This window comes from Chelmon rostratus, chromosome 23 (assembly GCF_017976325.1).
Source record: "Chelmon rostratus isolate fCheRos1 chromosome 23, fCheRos1.pri, whole genome shotgun sequence".
Classification (NCBI taxonomy): domain Eukaryota; kingdom Metazoa; phylum Chordata; class Actinopteri; order Chaetodontiformes; family Chaetodontidae; genus Chelmon; species Chelmon rostratus.
Window position 1 is genome coordinate 18,003,035 of NC_055680.1, and position 19,683 is coordinate 18,022,717.

General features: G+C 42.1%; 2 protein-coding genes across 5 annotated transcripts; both read right to left on the reverse strand.

Moving 5' to 3' along the window:
- Positions 1-1,480: 1,480 nt before the first annotated feature.
- On the reverse strand, positions 1,481-5,194 carry LOC121626363 (Fc receptor-like protein 5). Of its 4 annotated transcripts, none has more exons than XM_041964831.1 (5): positions 5,162-5,194; positions 4,252-4,518; positions 3,834-4,079; positions 3,021-3,137; positions 1,481-1,842 (listed from the first exon to the last, which is right to left on the reverse strand). In XM_041964831.1, exons 1-5 carry the CDS (start codon positions 5,190-5,192, stop codon positions 1,784-1,786), a joined length of 720 nt encoding a protein of 239 aa, XP_041820765.1. In that variant the 5' UTR covers positions 5,193-5,194; the 3' UTR covers positions 1,481-1,783. The 4 variants fall into 4 exon arrangements, with proteins under 4 accessions (XP_041820765.1, XP_041820764.1, XP_041820763.1 ...); XM_041964830.1 differs by having other exon boundaries at positions 1,481-1,845; XM_041964829.1 differs by having other exon boundaries at positions 3,021-3,161.
- A 1,699-nt stretch (positions 5,195-6,893) lies between these two features.
- LOC121626982 (immunoglobulin superfamily member 11-like) lies at positions 6,894-13,086 on the reverse strand. The gene is made up of 5 exons (XM_041965740.1): positions 13,038-13,086; positions 10,619-10,969; positions 9,273-9,486; positions 8,824-8,888; positions 6,894-7,492 (listed from the first exon to the last, which is right to left on the reverse strand). The coding sequence occupies exons 1-5, from the start codon at positions 13,084-13,086 to the stop codon at positions 6,894-6,896; spliced, it is 1,278 nt and encodes a 425-aa protein (XP_041821674.1).
- Positions 13,087-19,683: the final 6,597 nt, after the last annotated feature.

Consider the following 19,683-nt stretch of genomic DNA (forward strand, 5'->3'; position numbering starts at 1 on the left):
GAGGATGAATGAGGACCGGACTGTTCCAGCTGACGACAGCGTGTGAAGCAGGAACATCTGTAGCATTCAAATCCAGTGTCTGGATTTACTGGAGTGTACTTTGATGACCTTGTATTACTACCTTCTTCTATTCTTATATCAACAGGTCATTGGTTTGAAATAAATAACATATCTTCGAATGTTCTTTTCTGTGTAGTTTTCCCGTAAATATGCATCGTTTGCATCCTTGAGATCTAACTTTCCTTCTTCAAAGCCTCTGCAAAGCTATTTGCTGGTGCATGACCACATTTCATATCACATTACTGCCACCAACTGTCTTGTCCTGATCTTACCATGCATGTGTGTGTGAGTTCAAGAAACATTTGCTGGTCAAGTTTGTCCCAACCATCGGTATCTTCTTCTTCATGGCCTTCCATTCACGGCCCTTCCTCTGAATAACCTCCCTGTTGACATCAGACGGTCTGCCTTCAAATCTAAACTCATCTTTTCTGTTTAACTTTCAGTTAGCAGCTGATTGTTTTCAGATGACTCTGCAAAGCTCGTCCAGGTGTGTCCTGCTGCTGAGATGAGCTTCCCCTCTAACGCTCTGCAGAGGAGGTCTTGTGGTCAGTCTGTGTTTGTTTCCACACATTGAAATGTGAGAAGATGTGTAGTCAGACAGTGCATCTATATTCTGGTCAAAAAAAAAAATCCACCAAGCATGACAACCAAATTACAAAAGTTTTCAGTCACACTGCAAAGTACAAATAATCTGCAAAAGCACGTCCTCATACCTGATTCCAGTACTAATGCTGACTTACTTTACTGTCTTTTAAAGAAATTTTCAGTTGAAATTGGACGTATTTCTAATTGTTGGCCTGTTTGTGGGTTTTAAAGTGTCACAATGTCCCCTCTTTGTCTCCACTTCTGAGAAATAACGCTGGCCTAGTTTCAGCACTGATGGTCTCACCACAGCCGACCCACACAGGCAGACGAGGCTGATTCAGTAAATCACTGACAATGAAATTCAGTTAAAAAGTAGAAAAAAAGTAAAAAGTAACACTTATGTTATAGAAGAAAAGAATAGAGAACTAAAAGGCAGTTGATAGAAGAAATAAATCAACGAGGTGAAAAATTAAATTTTGGGTTTAGCGTAAATTCTGGACCAAGATAAAATGTCAAATGGAAAAAAAAAAACCCCCAGCACATTAGAAACTTCACACTTCACACACGTTTCCATGATGAACGCATTCAAAGCCCAAACCACTTAACACACACACACACACGCACATTTCCTTTTCACCATGTTTACTGCAAGACTTATGCAATTCTATCGCAATGTGTCACAACACCCTGATGGGATGAAGGCTGCCTGCTTTCTCTTCTCCTCCCTGGAAGTCACTTGGAGAAGGAAAATGGGAAAAGAGGGAAGGCGAGGGACAGGTTTATGAAGCAAAAGACATGAGACGGACTTCTTCAAATTTCTTTATTGACATCCGAATTTATGCGTGGTTGGATTTCTTGAAGCCGCAAATGGTTGATGTTTGTTTCAGATCAGTTTTTAAAGAAGTCTAGCTTGAATTTGAAAGGTAACATATCAAACATGATTTTTTTCAGCCAGGATCCAGTAGTCATGACATGTTCAGTGAGAAGTCACAAAGCTCTGGCAGCTCCTTTGATGCTATCGGTTAAATTCTGCAGAGAATTCATCTGAACGCTGGTGGTATACTGGATCCCCAGGACATCCTGCGGTGGAGGGTCACATGACGCAGAATTGCTTTGCCGCTTTCATCAGTTTGCAGGACTACACAACTATTTCCATGACGACACTGTTGCTGCCTCTGCTCTCTGTAACCGTCCGAGCTGCTGCGACAGAAGAAATCATAGATTTATGTCTACATAATTGTCAATAATAATCAGTGCTGTTTCGAGAATCTGATTAACAATTGAAAAAGGTCACCTGTACATTGTGTTGCAATACTATGGCGCTAACCTCCAACACAAACCCTATGAAAGAAGAAAGATTCTTCCTTGTGGCTGTCTTTGTTTGAATACCGCGATAGCGCTTCGCTTTGAGCCTTTCGTTTTTGTAGGTTCAACATATGCAATGACAAGGTGTGAAGAAGGATGCATCACTCTGTCGTGCCATTTGAAGAACAGTACGTTTTTTTTTTCATTTTACTTACTACTGCATCATGAAAAGTTCTCACTGTTGGAGAATACCAGCGACAAGTGTAGCAGACGTTTGTCGTATCAGACCTTCGTCATCACGTGGTTAACATCGTGAAATTCTCTTCAGTACCAAAACTGCTTAGTTAGGTTTAGGAAGAGATCGTTGTTTTGGTTAAAATAAGTACGTTAATAAGAATTATTAGAGTTATGTAAGTTAAAATGAGTCAACACTGATTTTCAGTTTCACACGGCACACTAACAGCAGTCTCCTGGGTGCAAGTCGTGTGTTTATTTGACCCATCCATCCACCCAACTTCCCTCCGTGTTTGAGATACAACGTCGCCTGACCCATTTTGCTCCTGTCATACACCACCTAACAATAAATGTACATTTGACTGGTAATAACCTCCTTGCACAGATGACCTATTAGATGAGAATGGGCTGGAAAAGTCATGCTGCATTAGCAGCTAGCAGCACCTGTTTATACTGTAACTATGGATGTACAGGCAGCTGTCACCGATCAGCCTCAAAGGATTACGGTTTACATGTGTGCAGGTTCATTTACATTCACAAGGTTCACACATTAGTTTGAGTAAATCCTTAATTCTGATTACTGGCCATACTGTGTGTAAAAAAAACTCATCAGTTATGCAGACGACACCTAGCTGTTTTTTTCTGACTTTCTTTCCTAAACCAAGAGTTTTGATTATCCAACACTCACCATATAAGGCCTGAAAGTAAACCAGTGTCTCAGAAATAAATGTACGTAGCTGCTAGCAACACTGTTTTGTTTGTTATTGCTTGATTTCATGACCTAACAGCTAGTAGAAGCAAGACTGTCTTCATGGACACTTGCTGGTTGTTCCTACCTCTCTTCCTGTCTTTGTATATGAGTCCCAGTAAGATGGTAGACAGCAGGTACGGAGTTCCCACCACCAGGTGACACATCAGTCTGTGATCAGAATTTGAAGAGGAAGCTGACGGAGCTGAAGATGAAGGTGGAAGAGAACCTGTGAGGATGAACAAACTCTTATGCACTTAGATCTGGATGTTTACTTAGCTACTGTCTTTGCTTTTGCTGGCATGTCGTTTTGTTTCCTGGCAACTGTCAATCAGTGGACTGGTGTAAAACCATCAAAATCTTCAAAACAAAAAGAACTCCATAGCGCTACTAGTGGTCAGCACCTCCACGGGCACTTTTAATACCAAATGAAATCAGTGACTTTTGTGGGTGAGCTGTGTAGCAACACACATGCGCACTGTTGTACCTGTAACCACCCCCAGCAGTGATGTCACAGTGCACTGACACACCCTGGAGTACCTGTCTACAATCATCGGAGCCAGGAGAGAAGTTGGAGGTCAGCAGAAATAAGACCTTCAGCTGCTGCTGATGAACTTCATCTTATTTAACTAGCCACTATGGTTGAGGCTAGTGACTCGTGGCTACATTAGCTGCTACTAGCATAACACATCCAAACCTTCAAAAGTATTGTCAGGAAGAAGAAAGCATGCAATAAAAAAAAACGGCTTTGCTGCTTTGATTTTGATCTTAAAAAAAAAAAAAAAACTGTCTGGAGTGCGATGCTAAATCAGTGCTCTTCTAATTAACTCTTTAAAAAATGTTGTATACATTTGTCAGACTTTTCCACAGTTACAGAGCAGCTGGACACTGTTTATCTCACCGTCAACAGCCAACCAGCTGCCTATGGATTCTCCACCTCCGGTGATGCTGCACTTGTAGAGTCCTTCATCAGATTTCAACACGCTGTGAATGATCATCTCTCCTGTGGAGTTGCTGCTGATGGAACGGCCGTCTTTGTAGTAATTAAACATGTGGTCGGGGGAGTTCGTCTCAGCTTTGCAGCGCAGAATCACAGCAGCTCCCTCCGACACGGGGAGGACCGGACTCTCCAGGATCACAGTACGATCTTTAGGATAGGAAGAAACACATTTTCGTTTCATTTCTGGCGTAGCCCGAACCTTACTGTGTGGTTCAGAAACCTGTCATACAGGTGAAGTCTGATCTATTCAATGCAGCTTTAATTTTAAGGCAGCAAAACATGAAACATCACCACTTGTTTTCAGTGCTGTGTGCAGTACCGGTGATGGTGATGTTGACGCTGTTGCTCCTCTCTCCATCTTCAGACTCACACCAGTACACCCCGCTGTCAGACGGGTAGGTGTTTCCGATGATGCAGGTGGAGCGGGAGGATGCGGAGCCCCAGCCGGAGGAGCAGGATCTGACCCCACCCACTGTCGTTTTCCTCTTCACCTTCCAACCGGTGGAGTTCAACTGATGCTCGCAGCTCAGAGAGATGGAGTCGTACCTGAAGAACTGAGACCTGTCAGGGCTGACCCGAAGACAGGCTGGACGAACCGATGAACGAACGAATGAATAGAAGAAAAAATGGAAGCAAACAGAAAGAAGCAGGCGACAAACGAATGGACAATAGGCATATGAAAATAAGGAAGTAAAAAGAAATAAATGAAGGGATGGAACAACAACAACAAGTGAAGACGGTAAAACATGACAGGAATAAACAAAAACAAGAAGGAAAGCAGACAAAGTGTGAGGAGAGGAAATGTGTGACAGAACATTGGAGGAAAGTGTGAAACGTGTCAGAGGAAGTGTGAGGAAGAGAAACAGCAATAGAAAGACGCACACAAAAAAGAAAAACGTAAAAAAGAGAAAAGAAATGCAGGTAGAATGGAAAATATGAAGTTTTCAGGCATGGAAACGAGTGAGAGAGGCATGATGATAGATGGAGCGAATGAAAGCAACAGAAGAAGAGAGAATTTAGGAAGCAAAGAAGAATAAAAGATGGCAAGAATGCATCAATATACTGCAGAAAAAAAAGTAATAAATCCAAAACAGGAAAATAACAAATGAAACAAGTGACTTTTCAATTCGAAAACACATCAAAATATCTGTCAGCAGCATGTCGAAAGATGCTTGGCTGTTTAACAAAGAGGTTATTTTCTACGCAGTAAAAAATGAGTTGTTACTCACACAGCATGAGGCAGAACGGTGTTAACTGCATCCTGTCTCACCAACAACTAAAGGAGAGACAGACAGACAGACGGTCTCGTCTCTGCACTTCCTCTTGGAGCGACCCCCCCCCCACACACACACACACTCACCGTCATGGTGGCTGCATGTGTGAAACACTTTCAAGCTTGCTTTTTTAGTTGCACAAAACAACACCTTTAATCTAATCGGTGTAATCCCACGTTCACTGACTTTTTGGCCACGTGGGTGCAGCACAGCAAGCGGTAAGCACGGCACCTGCTGCGTGCTAGCTTTGTTTGTTGGTGCTGAGCAGGTAGCGGGTTTATCGGTTGGGTGTCAGCGCTGACACGGACAAAAAAACAGGTAAGTTGCAGGCTGTAAAACCAAAACAGTGAGCTGAAAGATGCAAAAACACTCCGACAGAGGAGCTGAGAGGCTGCAGGTGAGCTCAAGCCCAAGCTTTTTATTTTCCTTTTTAGTATATCCAAATTGGTTGTGCTGTTTGAAACAAACCTAGGATATGTCACAGCTGTGGCCCATGAGGTAAGTTTCAACTCAACAGTAAATCCTGAAAACAGTTTTTTAAATTTGACCTCACTAAAGAGGTGCTGAAACACTGACTGCTGCTGGATTAAAACTTCCATCTAAGACTAGTATGTCTGAATTAAGTGAGCTTTATTTCATGACAGAGTGGAGAGGACATAAATAAGATCAGCATTAATAACACTGGAAAATGTTCATTCCTATTTACATTATTTATACAGAAATGAAGAATTCGAATTAAATGAAGAATCAACACTTTATAGCAAGATAAAGCCACGTTTAAATAACTGCCATGTGGTTAACGTCTGTGGAAATGTACAGAAAGGGGGCAGAATGCTGCAGCTGCATGTTGCACAACAACAAATAAATAAAACTGAGGCTCAAACATTTTTCAGGAACAGAAAAGACCTTTGAACCCACTTATCTACCTTTGCTTTCCTCCAAAGACTTGTGGTGATAACCTGCAGCGCCATTTTTTCTCTCCATAAAGACATTGCAAAACAATCTGTTGTATAAAGTCCCTTTGTGTACAGGTTAGACTCTTTTACATAACTTGCAGGCTGAAAACGTTTCCCCCAGTTTGTTCACTAAAGGAGTCCAGAACGACCACCAGATTAAAGAGCTCTTTGAGAAGAGACATCAGCTACACCCACTTTAACAGGCCGATAGCACCGGTATGCATTTTGTTTTGCTCATTTATATGTTTTTTTAATATGAACGACATGCAAATTGGTTGTCCTGAAAGTCCTGCTGTGTGTTAAAGAGCCTGTACTGATGCACTTTGTAAATAGTAGCATAAGTGGGTGAATCATGAGCTCGAGATCAGAGTATTGATCAGCAATTAGCATGACTGAGAGGCAGAAGATGGAAAATGTATGTAAATCTCTTGTTATGCTTTAAGGAAAAGTTTGACATTTGGGTAAAAAAGGGAAGAAGCAGCACCTGGTTATCTTAGCTTAGCATAAAGACTAGAAACAGAGGGAAACAGCTAGCTTGGCTTTGCCTAATAGCACCTCTAAAATTCACAAATTAAAATTAAACAAATGTTTAAAATTTAAATGCTAGCAAGTCTCATTAGCTTATCTTAAAAAGGGATGAAATAATTTATTTAATCTGTTGCAAGTACCTGCTTGTTTTGACCGAATTAAAGTGCCTATTGATTTCGAACTTCATGCTTGAGCTGTTGGTTTTATTTTTGTTTGCTAGGTTTTGCTGCTTTGCGTCCAGCTTTGTGCTCTGTCCCCATGACATCCACAGCTGTTTCCTCGGCTAAATCTGCCAGGAGCGAGAAGCGGTTGTTGGTTGGAAGCAATGAGGAATGTCGACGCTGAACATCTGGACCAGGCCAAGCGGAAGACTCTCTCGTCAAATGACTGCCGAGCTTTCTGTTTGACATGTTGGCTTCAGGAGATCTGGACAGCGCTGTATTGTCCAAGTTCAAAACGGCAGGGCTGCTGTGGATACGAAGGTTTCTTCGGGTTGGGCCGCCAGATGCCGGGTTGCTGTTTTGTCGTGAGGCGGCAGGTTTCAGACCCTGATACTGGGGTAAGTTGTCAGGTTCTGGAGGGTTGTTGTTGTTGTTGCTCTGGAGCCACCAGATGATCTTTTCTTTCTCATGAAGCTTTGATTTGAGGTCTGCCACCTCTCTTGTCAGTGCCTCAATGCTGCTGTTTCCCACGCTGCCAGCCCCGTCAACCCTGATGCTCTGCAGAAACGGCTGGTCGTCATAGGCACCGTTCAAGCTTTGATGTGACGTCTGCTTCGATAACAGCCATTTTTGACCCCCCACTGTTTGATAAAAAGCACCGTCAGTTACATTTAGCTTTTAGTGAGAGATAATCCCATTTTCCCAGATCTCAGCGATCAACTTGGTGAGTACAATCTTATCATACCTGATGGGCATGATGCCAAAATGAGGCAACAATGTCCAATAGCCTAGCACGATCCTTTCAAAGTAAAGAACAGAGCCTGACCATCAGAGGTTGATTCACTCTTGCTTCACATTAAAAGTCTTAAAAGACATTTCTGTACACCTCAAATTATGTTCAGCGATTTTAAACATTAATTCCTAAAGTTATAAAACTGATTTATCCTGTTTATCACATCCAAAGACAGTGTGGTTCAGTTTTGACACAGCTTCCTCGTCTGTGGCCTCCGCCACATGTGATGTTTGTCTTTCAAACCGCCTCGTGCAAGAATATTCTCCCATTCTTCTCTCTTACTCTCCTCTGTCAGCTTTTCTTTTGCAAGTGTTGAGATGTGTCAGATTCACCAAACTCACTTAACTGCACAAACTTGTTGTAAATCACTTGTTTCAGCCACCTGTTCAAAAGAAGGCGCATGTTCATGTGCACATTCATGAGATTTCATCATCTGCATAAGCGACAGTCCTAAAATTACCACGTAAGGCTGCACGTTTTTACTTCATTCCCGTGTGATTGCTCCCTCCCAGAGGGAAGCTGATCTGCCTCTTTGTGGGACTCTGATGTTGCTACAAGATGTTAAACTCTCCAAGACAGAGCGAGCACTCAGTTGATCAGTGTTTGACCGGTTATGCACTTTTGCTGCTTTGTATATTTTAGGAGCTTACCAAATTTTCTAAATCTCTTCCACAATAAGACGGTCAATCCAGACAAGGCTAACAGAAGTAAAGCTGTCCCTCCAACAGTGAGGCCGGTGGTTAGAAGGCAGGATCTCATGCAGTCAACTGAAATGACAGTGAAGTAAATTATATACATAAAATATGTAAGCAAAAGTAAAATAAGTAAAATATATACAGAGAGTTAGTGAAGTTTGATGCATTTCAAAGAGAAGGCTGCAGTATACAGCTGCAGAATCCAGATGTCAAAATCTGAAAACTTAAATGTAAATTGAAAAAAATCTGAGGCAACAACAACCCAGAAAATACCGGAATGAGATGAAAAGCTTCCAAAAGGTTTGGAAAAAAATACGACATCCAAATAATTTCTTTATAAAAAAAACATTTATAAAAACAGAAAATATAAGACATCAAGACACTACAGATGTGATGGCAAAACCCTGCTGTGTCAACTCAAACTGTGACTTCAGGTGTTTGTGACTCCAGCTGGTACAGGTGAGTTGTTAAAGCTCTGGTGCACCTGGTATGAGAATCTCCGTGTCCCTGGTCTGGTTGATCTGTGGCTGCTGAACTCTGCAGGTGACGCTGTGATGAAATGACACCATATTAACATTTAAAGTTTATGAATCTTACCAGAAAAAGTGCGTACTGCAGTTATTGCATGACACATAAATGAGCTGCACATGTGAACTAATGTATTTAATGTCTCAAATTCAGTAGGTATAAGCACAAGGGGACCTGCAGCCTTACTGCTGGCCTTTCTTTCTAGGACTGCAGCGTCTGAGTCCATGTTTCGGCACAGGATTTGCAGATATGATGCTAAACTAAAAGCCAAACATACGGACCTGAAAACACAACCTTCTGGGTTATGTTTCATAACGTAAATGAAAACTTGGTTTTAAAGATGGAAGCAAAAAAGGCATCCTGTAGGATTTTTATTTAAATTTGAGTAATAAACTGAGTTTGAACCTGCTGGTAGCATCCTGCAGAGTCACTCTACGTGTCACAGTGTAACATCCACTGGCATGTTGACGTCTTTTTGGGTCACCGGCCGGGATGTCGTGTCCTCGATCATCCAGGAACGTGATCTCTGGCTCCGGCAGCCAACAGCTGGCCTCACACTGAAGACTCACTCCTGCACTCTCAGCTGAAATCACTGAGAGCTTTGGATCAGAAGCTGCACCTGCAAAAACAGGAATTACATCCGGTGTGACCTTTGACTCTTCCATCTAACAGCTATGTGAACATCTATCAAATACAATGCTTGAATAAGCCATTTTATCTGTGCTCCTTGAGACATAAAACCATCAGTTTGACAAGATAAACATTTGCTGAAAAGTGTGAACAGAGAACTTCAAAGAGCTTTTGAGTGGGAGGGCAGTAAATTAATAACTAACCACTGAAAGTCCGGCACCGCCCCCAACCAGCTTGGAGTGCTGACAGCTAAATGTGTAACACATTTTATTGTCAGCGTTGGATTCCACTCCTGTATCCATACAGCTTTTGAACCATAATGATTTAAAACATAAAGGCAGCAAATCCTAATATTCAACCAAAGAACGTTTGGCATTTTTTCTTTAAAAATGACTGAAATTATTTGCGAAATTCATCATAAAACTGAGCCAGAGGCTGAAAGCCACTTAATTTGAACTACTGAGTGTTTAATAAGGAGCAGTCAAATCTTTTGCTTCCATCCGTGTTAGTGGCAGCAGAACCTTAAGCTTGGTGATTAGATCTTTCTTAACTAAACTCTCCCACTGAGTCATACTAATATTGGCCCCAGGCTCACTTCGCTCAGCCATGTCTAAACCCTCAAAACAACCAGTCTGTGTAATGTAATAGCTCAAAAGGGAGAGACAACAAGTAAAGTGAAATATTGGCCGAGTGAATCGACTGGCTTGGGCTCCTGCCTGAGGTTAGTTTATCATTGAGGTTTTTTTGTAATTTTATCATATCATTGTCTGGGTTTGTGCTGTTTTGCATGTATGCAATGAGTACTTTAAAGGCAAATTTAGAGTCAGGCATTGCAAATGAACTTAAGCTAGAAAAGTTGCAGTATGTAGCCCTGGCTCGCGCCATGAATTTGGCTGGATTGAGCTCAGACATTAGTGAATCAGCTGGATCTGGGTCAGGCTTAAATGATGGCCAGGTTTAGGCCTGAATGCGTTGGGATGGATCGGACTAGGACCAAATTTTCAGGCCTGTGCAGCACTTGTGGGTGGACCAAACTCCATGATTGAAACAGGGAGTTTTCACATGACTATGATGCAGCTGCAAAACCTTCACCATAAACAAACAAACCTGACTGGACGTACCCACAACAAGCTCCACCGTGGTGATGTCCTGGGGGGCATTCTTCCAGAGCCTCATGCATTGGTATTTCCCTGCATCTGACAGCTGCACGTTCGAGATCCTTAATGAGATGTTTCTGTTTTTCAGTTCTTTCGTGATGAAGCTTGTCCTGTACTGGAAGGACGGATTCTTCATCTCGTAAGTCTCACAGCCATCCCGGTACAAGAAGATGACGTTTGGCTGCAGGCCCTCCTTGGACCACTCCACCGTTGGAAAGTCATCGCTGCCACTGATGTTAAAGCTGCAGGGAAGGATGACATCCTCCCCAGCAAAGGCCAGGATCATCTCAGATGGACTGTGCACCAAGGATTCTCCTTGGAAACACAAAACATCCAGATAAATAACGTAGAAACAGATGCTGCACACTGCGTATGTTGTTATAACAGGGGCTGTTTAAAACATTTAGTCAACTCTCACTAAAATAAATGGTGGACAATGGTGGACACCTCTCAATGTAATGCAGTACATTACAACAGCACCACAAACTACAGCTGCCAAAACAACACTAAAGCTGAATCAACGACTCTGTAAATTAATCCCAACACTACAACCTTGATGAACGCAGAACAATAATGATGCAACGACACTGAAGAACACCATTTCCCACCTGCACGGTTAAGTTTTAGTTTAAAAACATTTAAATATCTCCCTGGCGTGCAAATGTCGAAACAGCACTGACTCACGTACTGTGGCCAAAGATGGTACTGCAGCTCATTTTAATGACTGTTTGGTTGAACTGGTCACCACTCAAAGACTGTGCAGCATCTAGGCACAACTTGATCTTAAGACAAAAATGCTCCGAAATACACCTCAAGAAAGACAAAACGATTCATTTAACAAGTGCACACACACACTTGGAATGTATCTCACGCTATAAATGTTAATTTTCTTCCTAAAACTCTTCCTCGAACGCTTCCTGGGATCGAATCACAAGCTTCAATCTTGTACACTTCTTACTCTGAACTGGACTGACAGCAGTGTGAAAGTGTGTTTAAATGCTTGTATGAAATCATTCATCCACCCATGATCCTGCACACCTGTGGGCAAAGCCTACAACTCTCTACTGTGGAAAGAATTAAAGGAAGCACTCGTCAAGACTGAGCCATTTCTTGGGTCAGTATGGCAGGAATGAACAGCAGTGTCCATACTCCTGGAGACAACAGCTGCTCTAAAAAAAAAAAGCACTAGTAATAGTAGAACTAGTAGTAGCTGCGGTATTACTAGTGTTTGCTGCACTAGACGTCAGACGGTGAGTTTATGAACTTGCACCATCCTATAAAATCATTAGCTGCTGACTGGCATTGAGTCATCTCACTGAAATCAACTGAAGGCCTCATTTGTAAGAGAAACACACAGCTTCAGTGAGCAATTTACTGTGGTGGAGGAAGCAGTCAGACCTCTACTGAAGCTAAAGTAGCCATACGACAGTGTAAGAGTACTCCATTACAAGTAAAAGTCCTGAATTCAAAATGTCACTGCAGTACAAATACACAAGCATTATTAGCAAAATATCCCTAAAGTATCAAAATTGAAAGTACTCATTCTACAGTCAATCAGCTGATATAATAAGATGCATTATTAATCCTAAAGCATCAATGTTAGAGCAGCATTTTACTGTTGGGGCTGCTGCAGGTGGAGCTACTTTCAACTACTGTATATACAGTTAGCGAGTCCAGTGGTGCCCAAGCTAGGGGTCAGGCCCCTCCAAAGGGTGACCAGATAAGTCTGAGGGTCATCAGATGTTTAACGGGAGAGGATAGTTACTCTAATCTTTTGGTGAAATATTGGGTTATTCTGCCTTTTTGGATCTAGAACAGTTTATTTCACATTTAAATCAAAGCACATGAGAAGCTGAGGGAGGAAACGTCTCATTGGTGAAACTGCGAGTAACTCGCATTCGACTCGACCCGTTTTGCAAAAAGGGTCACAAGTAAAGAAGGTTGACAACTACGGATTTGTATTTCATGAACTTATCATGCGTGTACAAGTACAATACAACAAAAGTACAATACCTCATACCTCATAATTGTACTTCAGGGCACTTTTTGAGGACTTTGTTACACTCCACCACTGTCAATGCAAAGCAGTGCACTTCAGAAACACATGCAGCTTTTTTTTATCAGCTGGATCACATCTGAATGAGTCTGATATCAGCAGTAAAAAGCTTCTTCATTATCAAAGTGTATGAATGTAGAGCAGCAGCACAACCACTTCACCAGCTTCCTGAATTATGTCTTATTTTTAAACAGAAAACTCCTTTCAGTCTACGTCTACACCTTTTATTCCACACACATTCGCCTGTAGCTCATCTGCAGCCCGTTCCGGATAAACCCTGCGAAGGAATGCTTCCAAAAGGACGATGAAAAAAACTTTTTCACGTACCTGGGAAATAGGACAGCAGGGCAGAGACCAGGAACAGACCATAATACATCACCAAAACACACAAGTTGGATTTTTCTTTCTGCTGCGAAGAAATTCACGTTTCCTGCAAACAGGAGTCACACTGAACTTCATTCACAAATTTTCCATTCGGACAAGGGACTGATGAGGTGTTCAACACCACTGGGAATATTCACACCCACCTCAATGCACTGCCACACTGTGTGATAGCTCAACAGAAAAACTGAGGTTGTTTTAGTGTTTACATTCTTCATCTTTCGCTGTCGATGGCTGTAACCTCTTTAGGTTTCTACAGTTGCTTACTTTTGTGACAGAGTTTACTTTGGAAGTGTAATTTCCCAGTTTCTAAAGCAGTCTTGAACATCACATAGACATAAGGCATGTCTTAAATAGATGTGGCAACCTCATGCACTTTGCACAGCTCTTGTAAAAAGGATGTCATGTGACATATGGTGACAACTAAAGTGATAAAATCTCATTGTTCCCTGAGGTTGGGCCCTTCAAGGAGTCATCAGAGGGGTCATGAGCTGATTTACGGGAGACAAGTGAAGCAAAAACAAAGTTCTCGTACACAAATCTGTTTTCATCTTCTAAACTTTTCTCCAATTTTCATTTTCTGTCAAACACTAAATGTCTCAACTGAGAGACTCTGAAAGTCAAAATGGTTGAAAACTAGTTTGACCTTTAACAATTTCTTATATTTTAGAAACTGAACGTGTTTTATGTCAAGTAAGTAGCTGTCAGATAATGAAGTGGAGTAAACAATACAATATTTCCCACTGAAATGTTGTGGAGTAGTAGTATGAAGCAGAATAATATAAATACCTCAAACCTGCACTAAGTACAGTATTTAGGTAAATGTACTTAGTTACTTGCACCATCCAGCCTGATCCTGTTTCAAACATGCAGCAGTTCAACCTCCATTTAAAAGCAAACCAACCAGTCCTAGATAATCCTCGATTCAGGTCAATCTTAACATCACCGATTATTAATCAAAGAAAAGTTTTTGTCCAAAAAATCCAAAGATTTCACTCACAGGAGACATGACATCACTGCATCAGGGTTTCTCAGTCTGGCTAGAAAATCATCATCCTCATTCTGTCCGGCTTTGGACACTTTTGATTTTGGAGGTGGATTTCAGTTATGGGTTCAAGCGTGTTCATGGCCTCTTCACACAAACAGCAGCTGTAAGGAGACCAGTCTGGGTAAAAACTGCTTGATCCTGTTGAGGCGTTGAGTTCTAGTGAGTTATAATTTCTTCATTTGCTTTGGTAAGTCAGGCTCTGACTGAGCTAACAACGTATTTTGATTAAATACTCAAAGTTCCTCCTCTCCTATCATCAGGTGGTTTCACAGTTTTAGTATAACAGCTGGTTTCCAGAGCCTGAGGTGTTCTGGCTGGACTCTGAGGGAAGCCTCCTCCCTGCTGGACCTACAGAGGCAGTCCTGTGGGGAATGACTGTGGAGAAGTCACCCCGTAGAGTCCACCAGCAGAACATCAACCAGAGCCAGACACACGTCCATGTTCCAGGTAGAAGTACTATTACATTGATCATATAGTCTCTTTATTGACTTTAGACAGCTGTGACTGTATCTATTTAAATACATTTCTGCTCTGTGTTTTACCATTTCAGGTGATTTCTCTGCAGGCCTGTCTAGTTCTTGTTCTAGTTCTAGATCATCTACTTCTACCATCATTAGTTTGGTTGTTGGAATCTTGTTTATTCTTGCAGCTCTCGGGTGCAAATGGAGACAAAACAAAATCAGTAAGTCACAAATTGATTCCACTTCTAAAGGATCAGTTCTGCTGCAGCCCCCTGATGATGATGTATTGATCAGGAGGTTTTTTTTTAATGCCATCAGTTAATTTGTGGAATTATAACATTGTACATTATCATAGCATTAATGAATTTGCTGGAAGTTATTTTGGAATTTGTTGATATTCTGTAATATACCAGCTAATGTTTTTCAAATCTGTTTCATTCGGTTCGTTTCTTCGGTTTCATGTCTTACAAAACATCACCATTTCTCCTGCTTCCCGATCCGGACAGAAAGGAGGAGGAGGAACAAAAAGCTGAAAAAAAACGAGGATTCCAGATCATGATGGAAGGAGATGGAGGCAGTGTTCCGCAAGAGCAAAAGAGAATAATGTGGACAATAGGAGAGAGGAGAAGGTCAAATCTCAAGGTGAACACGAAGCTCACCAGTCTAGAGAGAAGATCAGCTCGTGATAAAGCCAGTGTAATGCTCTCCACCTCTGGCACCATCTAGTGGCAGTACCTCTCCCTCCCTCCTTTCCCTGGCAGTGTGCGCATGACTGCCACGCTGGTGGAGGGCAGGTGCAGCCTGTTCTTAATCACCGGATTGTTTCCAGACGCGGCGGGGAGTGGTCACCTCAATTGAATCATTCTCCAACCCGTATAAAAGACTCCAGCAGACCACTGCTCAACGCCAGTCAGTGCACCCTGGCCCCGTTGGTAATTTTGACTCGAGTTCTGAAAATTCTGTTTTGTAACCCTGTTTTCTCTCTGCTTAGTTCCGACCCTCTCTGCCACCTGAAGATCCCTCCTGCCACACTCATCTGCCTCTGATTGACCTGCCTGGAAATTCCCCTCACTCACCTCCATTACAAGCCAGCAGCAGCCACACTGCCACGCCACCCTGCCCTGGGCGTACTCCCTTTCATTTCCCATTCCTGTCAGTCAGTAAGCCCTGATCTCTTGTTGATTGTTTCAGTTCAGCCTTTATAGGATCTTTAGTTTATTAGCCTTGTTAATCTGCTTAGTTCTCCGTTCTAGTTTTGTTTTCTGGTAGTTGTTTGCCTAGTTGCCTTGTTTTGTAGTTTTGACCATGACTCCCTGTGTTAGCATTTGTGATTGGAAATAAAATTTTTCATTTGTACGCTTCTGTCTGCTGTGTCTTTGTCCACGTTTGGGCCTCTGAACCTGATCCGTGACAGCCAGAGCTAATAAAGTCAATTGTTTCAGACTGCAATTTCCCAGCTTCTGCAATTTCCCAGCTTGGGATAAATAAAGTATATCTATCTATAAAGGACAGGGAGGCAGATAGAAATGAAATCTGTAAATAATGGGAAAGTACCTGATTCCAAAAGCGCCAAAATACATGAAGAAACAGCATCGAGGAAGACTGACAGCATGCCTGACACTGATGAAGCTCAAAGAAATGTCAAGAGAAGAGAAAAACAACAATGTAAGCAAGACAAAGAAGATCATGTGGATCAGCCACGAACACTTTCAGAAAGCAACAAGTCATAGATGAACCTCAAATCTCACAGATGGATCAAGCACTTACATGTCAGGAAGACTCAAAGAAGAAGACGCAGGAAGCTACTGTGGAGTGAACTTATCTCTTGCATCTTTTTAGGCAAATGTTCAAATTTAATTGAACATAACGTGATTCCAAAACCACCATGTTCGGTGTTCAACCGAACACCGCAGCATGCACAGATCAGCTTTAGGCTTCAATGAATGAATGTTACATCAGCATTAAATCACCTCACCTTTTTTCCCTCATGGACCAAGCAATAGAACTCCTCAACCCATGCCATCAATGTAGCTCAGTGGATGGTAATGTAGGCCTGTCCATCCCTTTGTTCCAGACTGAAATTTGTCAGCAACTGCTTGATGGACTGCTAGTCTGTACATTCAAAGCCACCAAGAAGCATTTTGCATTTGAGGCTGCAGTGTTCGCTGCTTTAAAATAGCCTGTGTTCCTGAGGTGGTTGTATTCAGGACCCGCTGATGGTGTACAAAGGTTCCACCATCGGCGATCCTGATGCTCCCACAGCCCCCTCCTGTCTGTCTCCAGACTCATGGTGGAGGGAACTCCTAATCTGACTGTTCAAACTGTCTACATTTCATTTTTAGGTGCTCCCTTTTTGATAGTTGAACTTTGCATATTTGTTGTTGCAGCACAGCAACTTGACTGCAATGAAGTCCAGATATATGAAAAAATGCAACGTACAGTGCAACTTATATGTTTTCCAAATTGCTACTGATGCTTCTTCTTCTTCTTGCACATTTTATTACAGATTTATTAATTTTGTTTTAAGTGTATTGCACTTTTTAGACTGTATTAACTTTTTTCCTTGAAGTCACTCAGTTGGATGTTGCAATCGTCCATTAGCCACTACTTTCAGTGCGCCAGTGTCACTTTACACCACTAGAGGGAGCCACAAAGCTGATTCACCGTCCCACATCTTATGTTCTCTCTGTGTGAGAGCCGAAGCAGCAAAGAGAAATGTCAGTGCTACAGGTGGTTCAGAGGAAGGTTTTAACTGTTCGTTAAAATTTTCTCTGGTTCGTATTCACTGTGTGTGCGAAGAAGTTTTCTGCATTAGAGCCGAAACAGGGACGTGAGACTTGGTTTAACACTGCCTCGCTCTGTGCTTATGTATTTTAGTAATGTATGATGAGATGATTAATGAATGGCCACATGGTTTTGACAGGTGACTGCAGGCCACTATCATTCTAACAGTCTGAACATAGCTCAGTAAACACAGCCCATCCTGTGATGTAGACATTATGGTTTTAGATTTTGTGCTGCAGGTTTTGAGCTTGATACGCTCCACTGGTGTTCAGTTGAATGTACAGAATAGGTGCCCTGCTCTATGATTCTTTTGCTTTTGTGGTGTAACACAAAACAAACAAACAAAAAATACAAAATATGTTTTGTTGGCAAAATCACTTCTTTTGTGGTGGCACATTTTAAGATACTACTGGTTTTTTAACCCTATGCACTACTTATGCATACAAATATTAAAACGCCACAGACATCTATTCATCTATGAAATGGTTCTCTTACCAAGAGAACCATTAACAGTAACAGGCACTGAAAAACCCTCAAATATTCTGGTGTGTAGATTCTGATGTGTTCAAATTAGCTAATTTTGTTGAATAAATGTTAACTACAGCAAGATTTAAATTACCCATGAAGGCTGAAAATGTTTGTATGTCATGGAAATTGGAATCCTGATTTTTCTAATTGCCTGGTGCCTTTTTAAAATGTACTCATGTGCATCTGTTTGGAGGTCACCAGAGCAGATGTGGACATGTGAGACCAAAGATACAAATAAAGAGATAACAGCAATATAAACAAGACTACTTTGACACTGTGTATGACACAGCATAGCACATCATATTCATCCTGACAGAATAAAGGCCCCATCTGTGTCTCTAGTCCTTGAGTAAAACTCAGAGCCTATTACATCCATACATTGAAATATCACAGCTCCAACACACACTTTAGAACACAAAATCTGGGAGTGTAGCGTCATGTGCTTCATGGAGACGTGGCTGAACGAACTCATGCCGGACATGCATGTCGCTTTGGACAATTTTCATCTGCTGAGAGCAGACAGGCGAGCGACGGAGTGCGGTAAGATGAAGGGTGGAGGCATAGCGATTCAGCACCAGTGTAAAGGAGCAGCGTATTACCTGCCGCATGTCATCGTGATAACTGTGTACATCCCCCCCTCGGGCGACACGGCAGCAGCATGTGAGCTCCTACACAACGCGGTCTCCACTTCATATCACAAACCACTGACCCCCCCAAAGACCAATAAAACACTGGACTTTGCATTATGTCCCCACAAGGAAGTTGAGTCCCCACAATGTGAGCGTGAAAGCGCATTTATGACCCAAAAACAAAAGTAACACACGTAGACACACACACACACAAAACAATTTTTATTTTATGGGGACTTGTTTTGTCCCCATAAGGATGATGAGTTCCCATAATGTGACTTCATAATCAGTTTTATGTCCCCCACAATGTGCGTAAACAAACACACACACATACAGTTCGACCCATAGCAATAGATACGCAGATCCACAGATAGACACACACACTTCCAACTCAAATCTTCACTGTAAAATTTCATGATTTACCCTCTGGGGACATGTGTTTTGTCCCCTAAAGGTCCCCGCAATACGACTACATACACAGGTGTTGACCCCACAACAACCACACACACGCATGCACACACACACACACACACACACACACACACCCAGAAGCAATAATGTGCTCACTCACCCACACACAAAGACACGCAGACCACAAACTCACACACACGAACATGCACACACTCATGCACATGCACACACACACACACACAACTCAGTCCCCACAATGTGAGGGTGTATACACATCTATGAGCCAAAAACAAGAGCAACACACAACGACACACACGCACACACACCACTCAAATCTTTGCTGTAAATTTTCATGATTCACGTTTTGGGGGACTTGTGTTTTGTCCCCTTGAGTACAGTTTTATGTCCCCACAGCATGGGTAATACACAAACACAGACATACTCACAAACACACGCACATAGACAAATATGGCAGAGAAATTGAACAAGGCAGTTAACCCCCCCATATGCTCCCGGGCTGCCCAAAGCGGCAGCCCACTGCTCCTGTGTGTTCACTGCATGTTGCATGTGTGTGTTTACAGTGATGGAGAATGATGGAGAGATACAGTGATGGAGAGTTTACAGAGAATAATTTCCCAGTTTGGGATCAGTAAAGTGAATTAAATAAAAATAAGGAGTCCAACGTGAGGGTAAAAACGCATTCCCAAAAACAAGAGTAACACATGCAGACA

What these genes read in the sequence shown, in the direction of transcription:
- LOC121626363 (XM_041964828.1), bottom strand. Translation starts at nt 5,192, where the DNA reads ATGCAGTTAACACCGTTCTGCCTCATGCTGT. An exon ending in ACCGTTCTGCCTCATGCTGT is followed by an intron (nt 4,519 to 5,161) that starts GTGAGTAACAAC and finishes CGGTTCGTCCAG; the next exon opens with CCTGTCTTCGGGTCAGCCCT. An exon ending in CGTCAACATCACCATCACCG is followed by an intron (nt 4,080 to 4,251) that starts GTACTGCACACA and finishes CCTATCCTAAAG; the next exon opens with ATCGTACTGTGATCCTGGAG.
- LOC121626982 (XM_041965740.1), bottom strand. Translation starts at nt 13,086, where the DNA reads ATGTATTATGGTCTGTTCCTGGTCTCTGCCCTGCTGTCCTATTTCCCA. An exon ending in CCTGCTGTCCTATTTCCCAG is followed by an intron (nt 10,970 to 13,037) that starts GTACGTGAAAAA and finishes TGTGTTTCCAAG; the next exon opens with GAGAATCCTTGGTGCACAGT. An exon ending in CACGGTGGAGCTTGTTGTGG is followed by an intron (nt 9,487 to 10,618) that starts GTACGTCCAGTC and finishes CTGTTTTTGCAG; the next exon opens with GTGCAGCTTCTGATCCAAAG.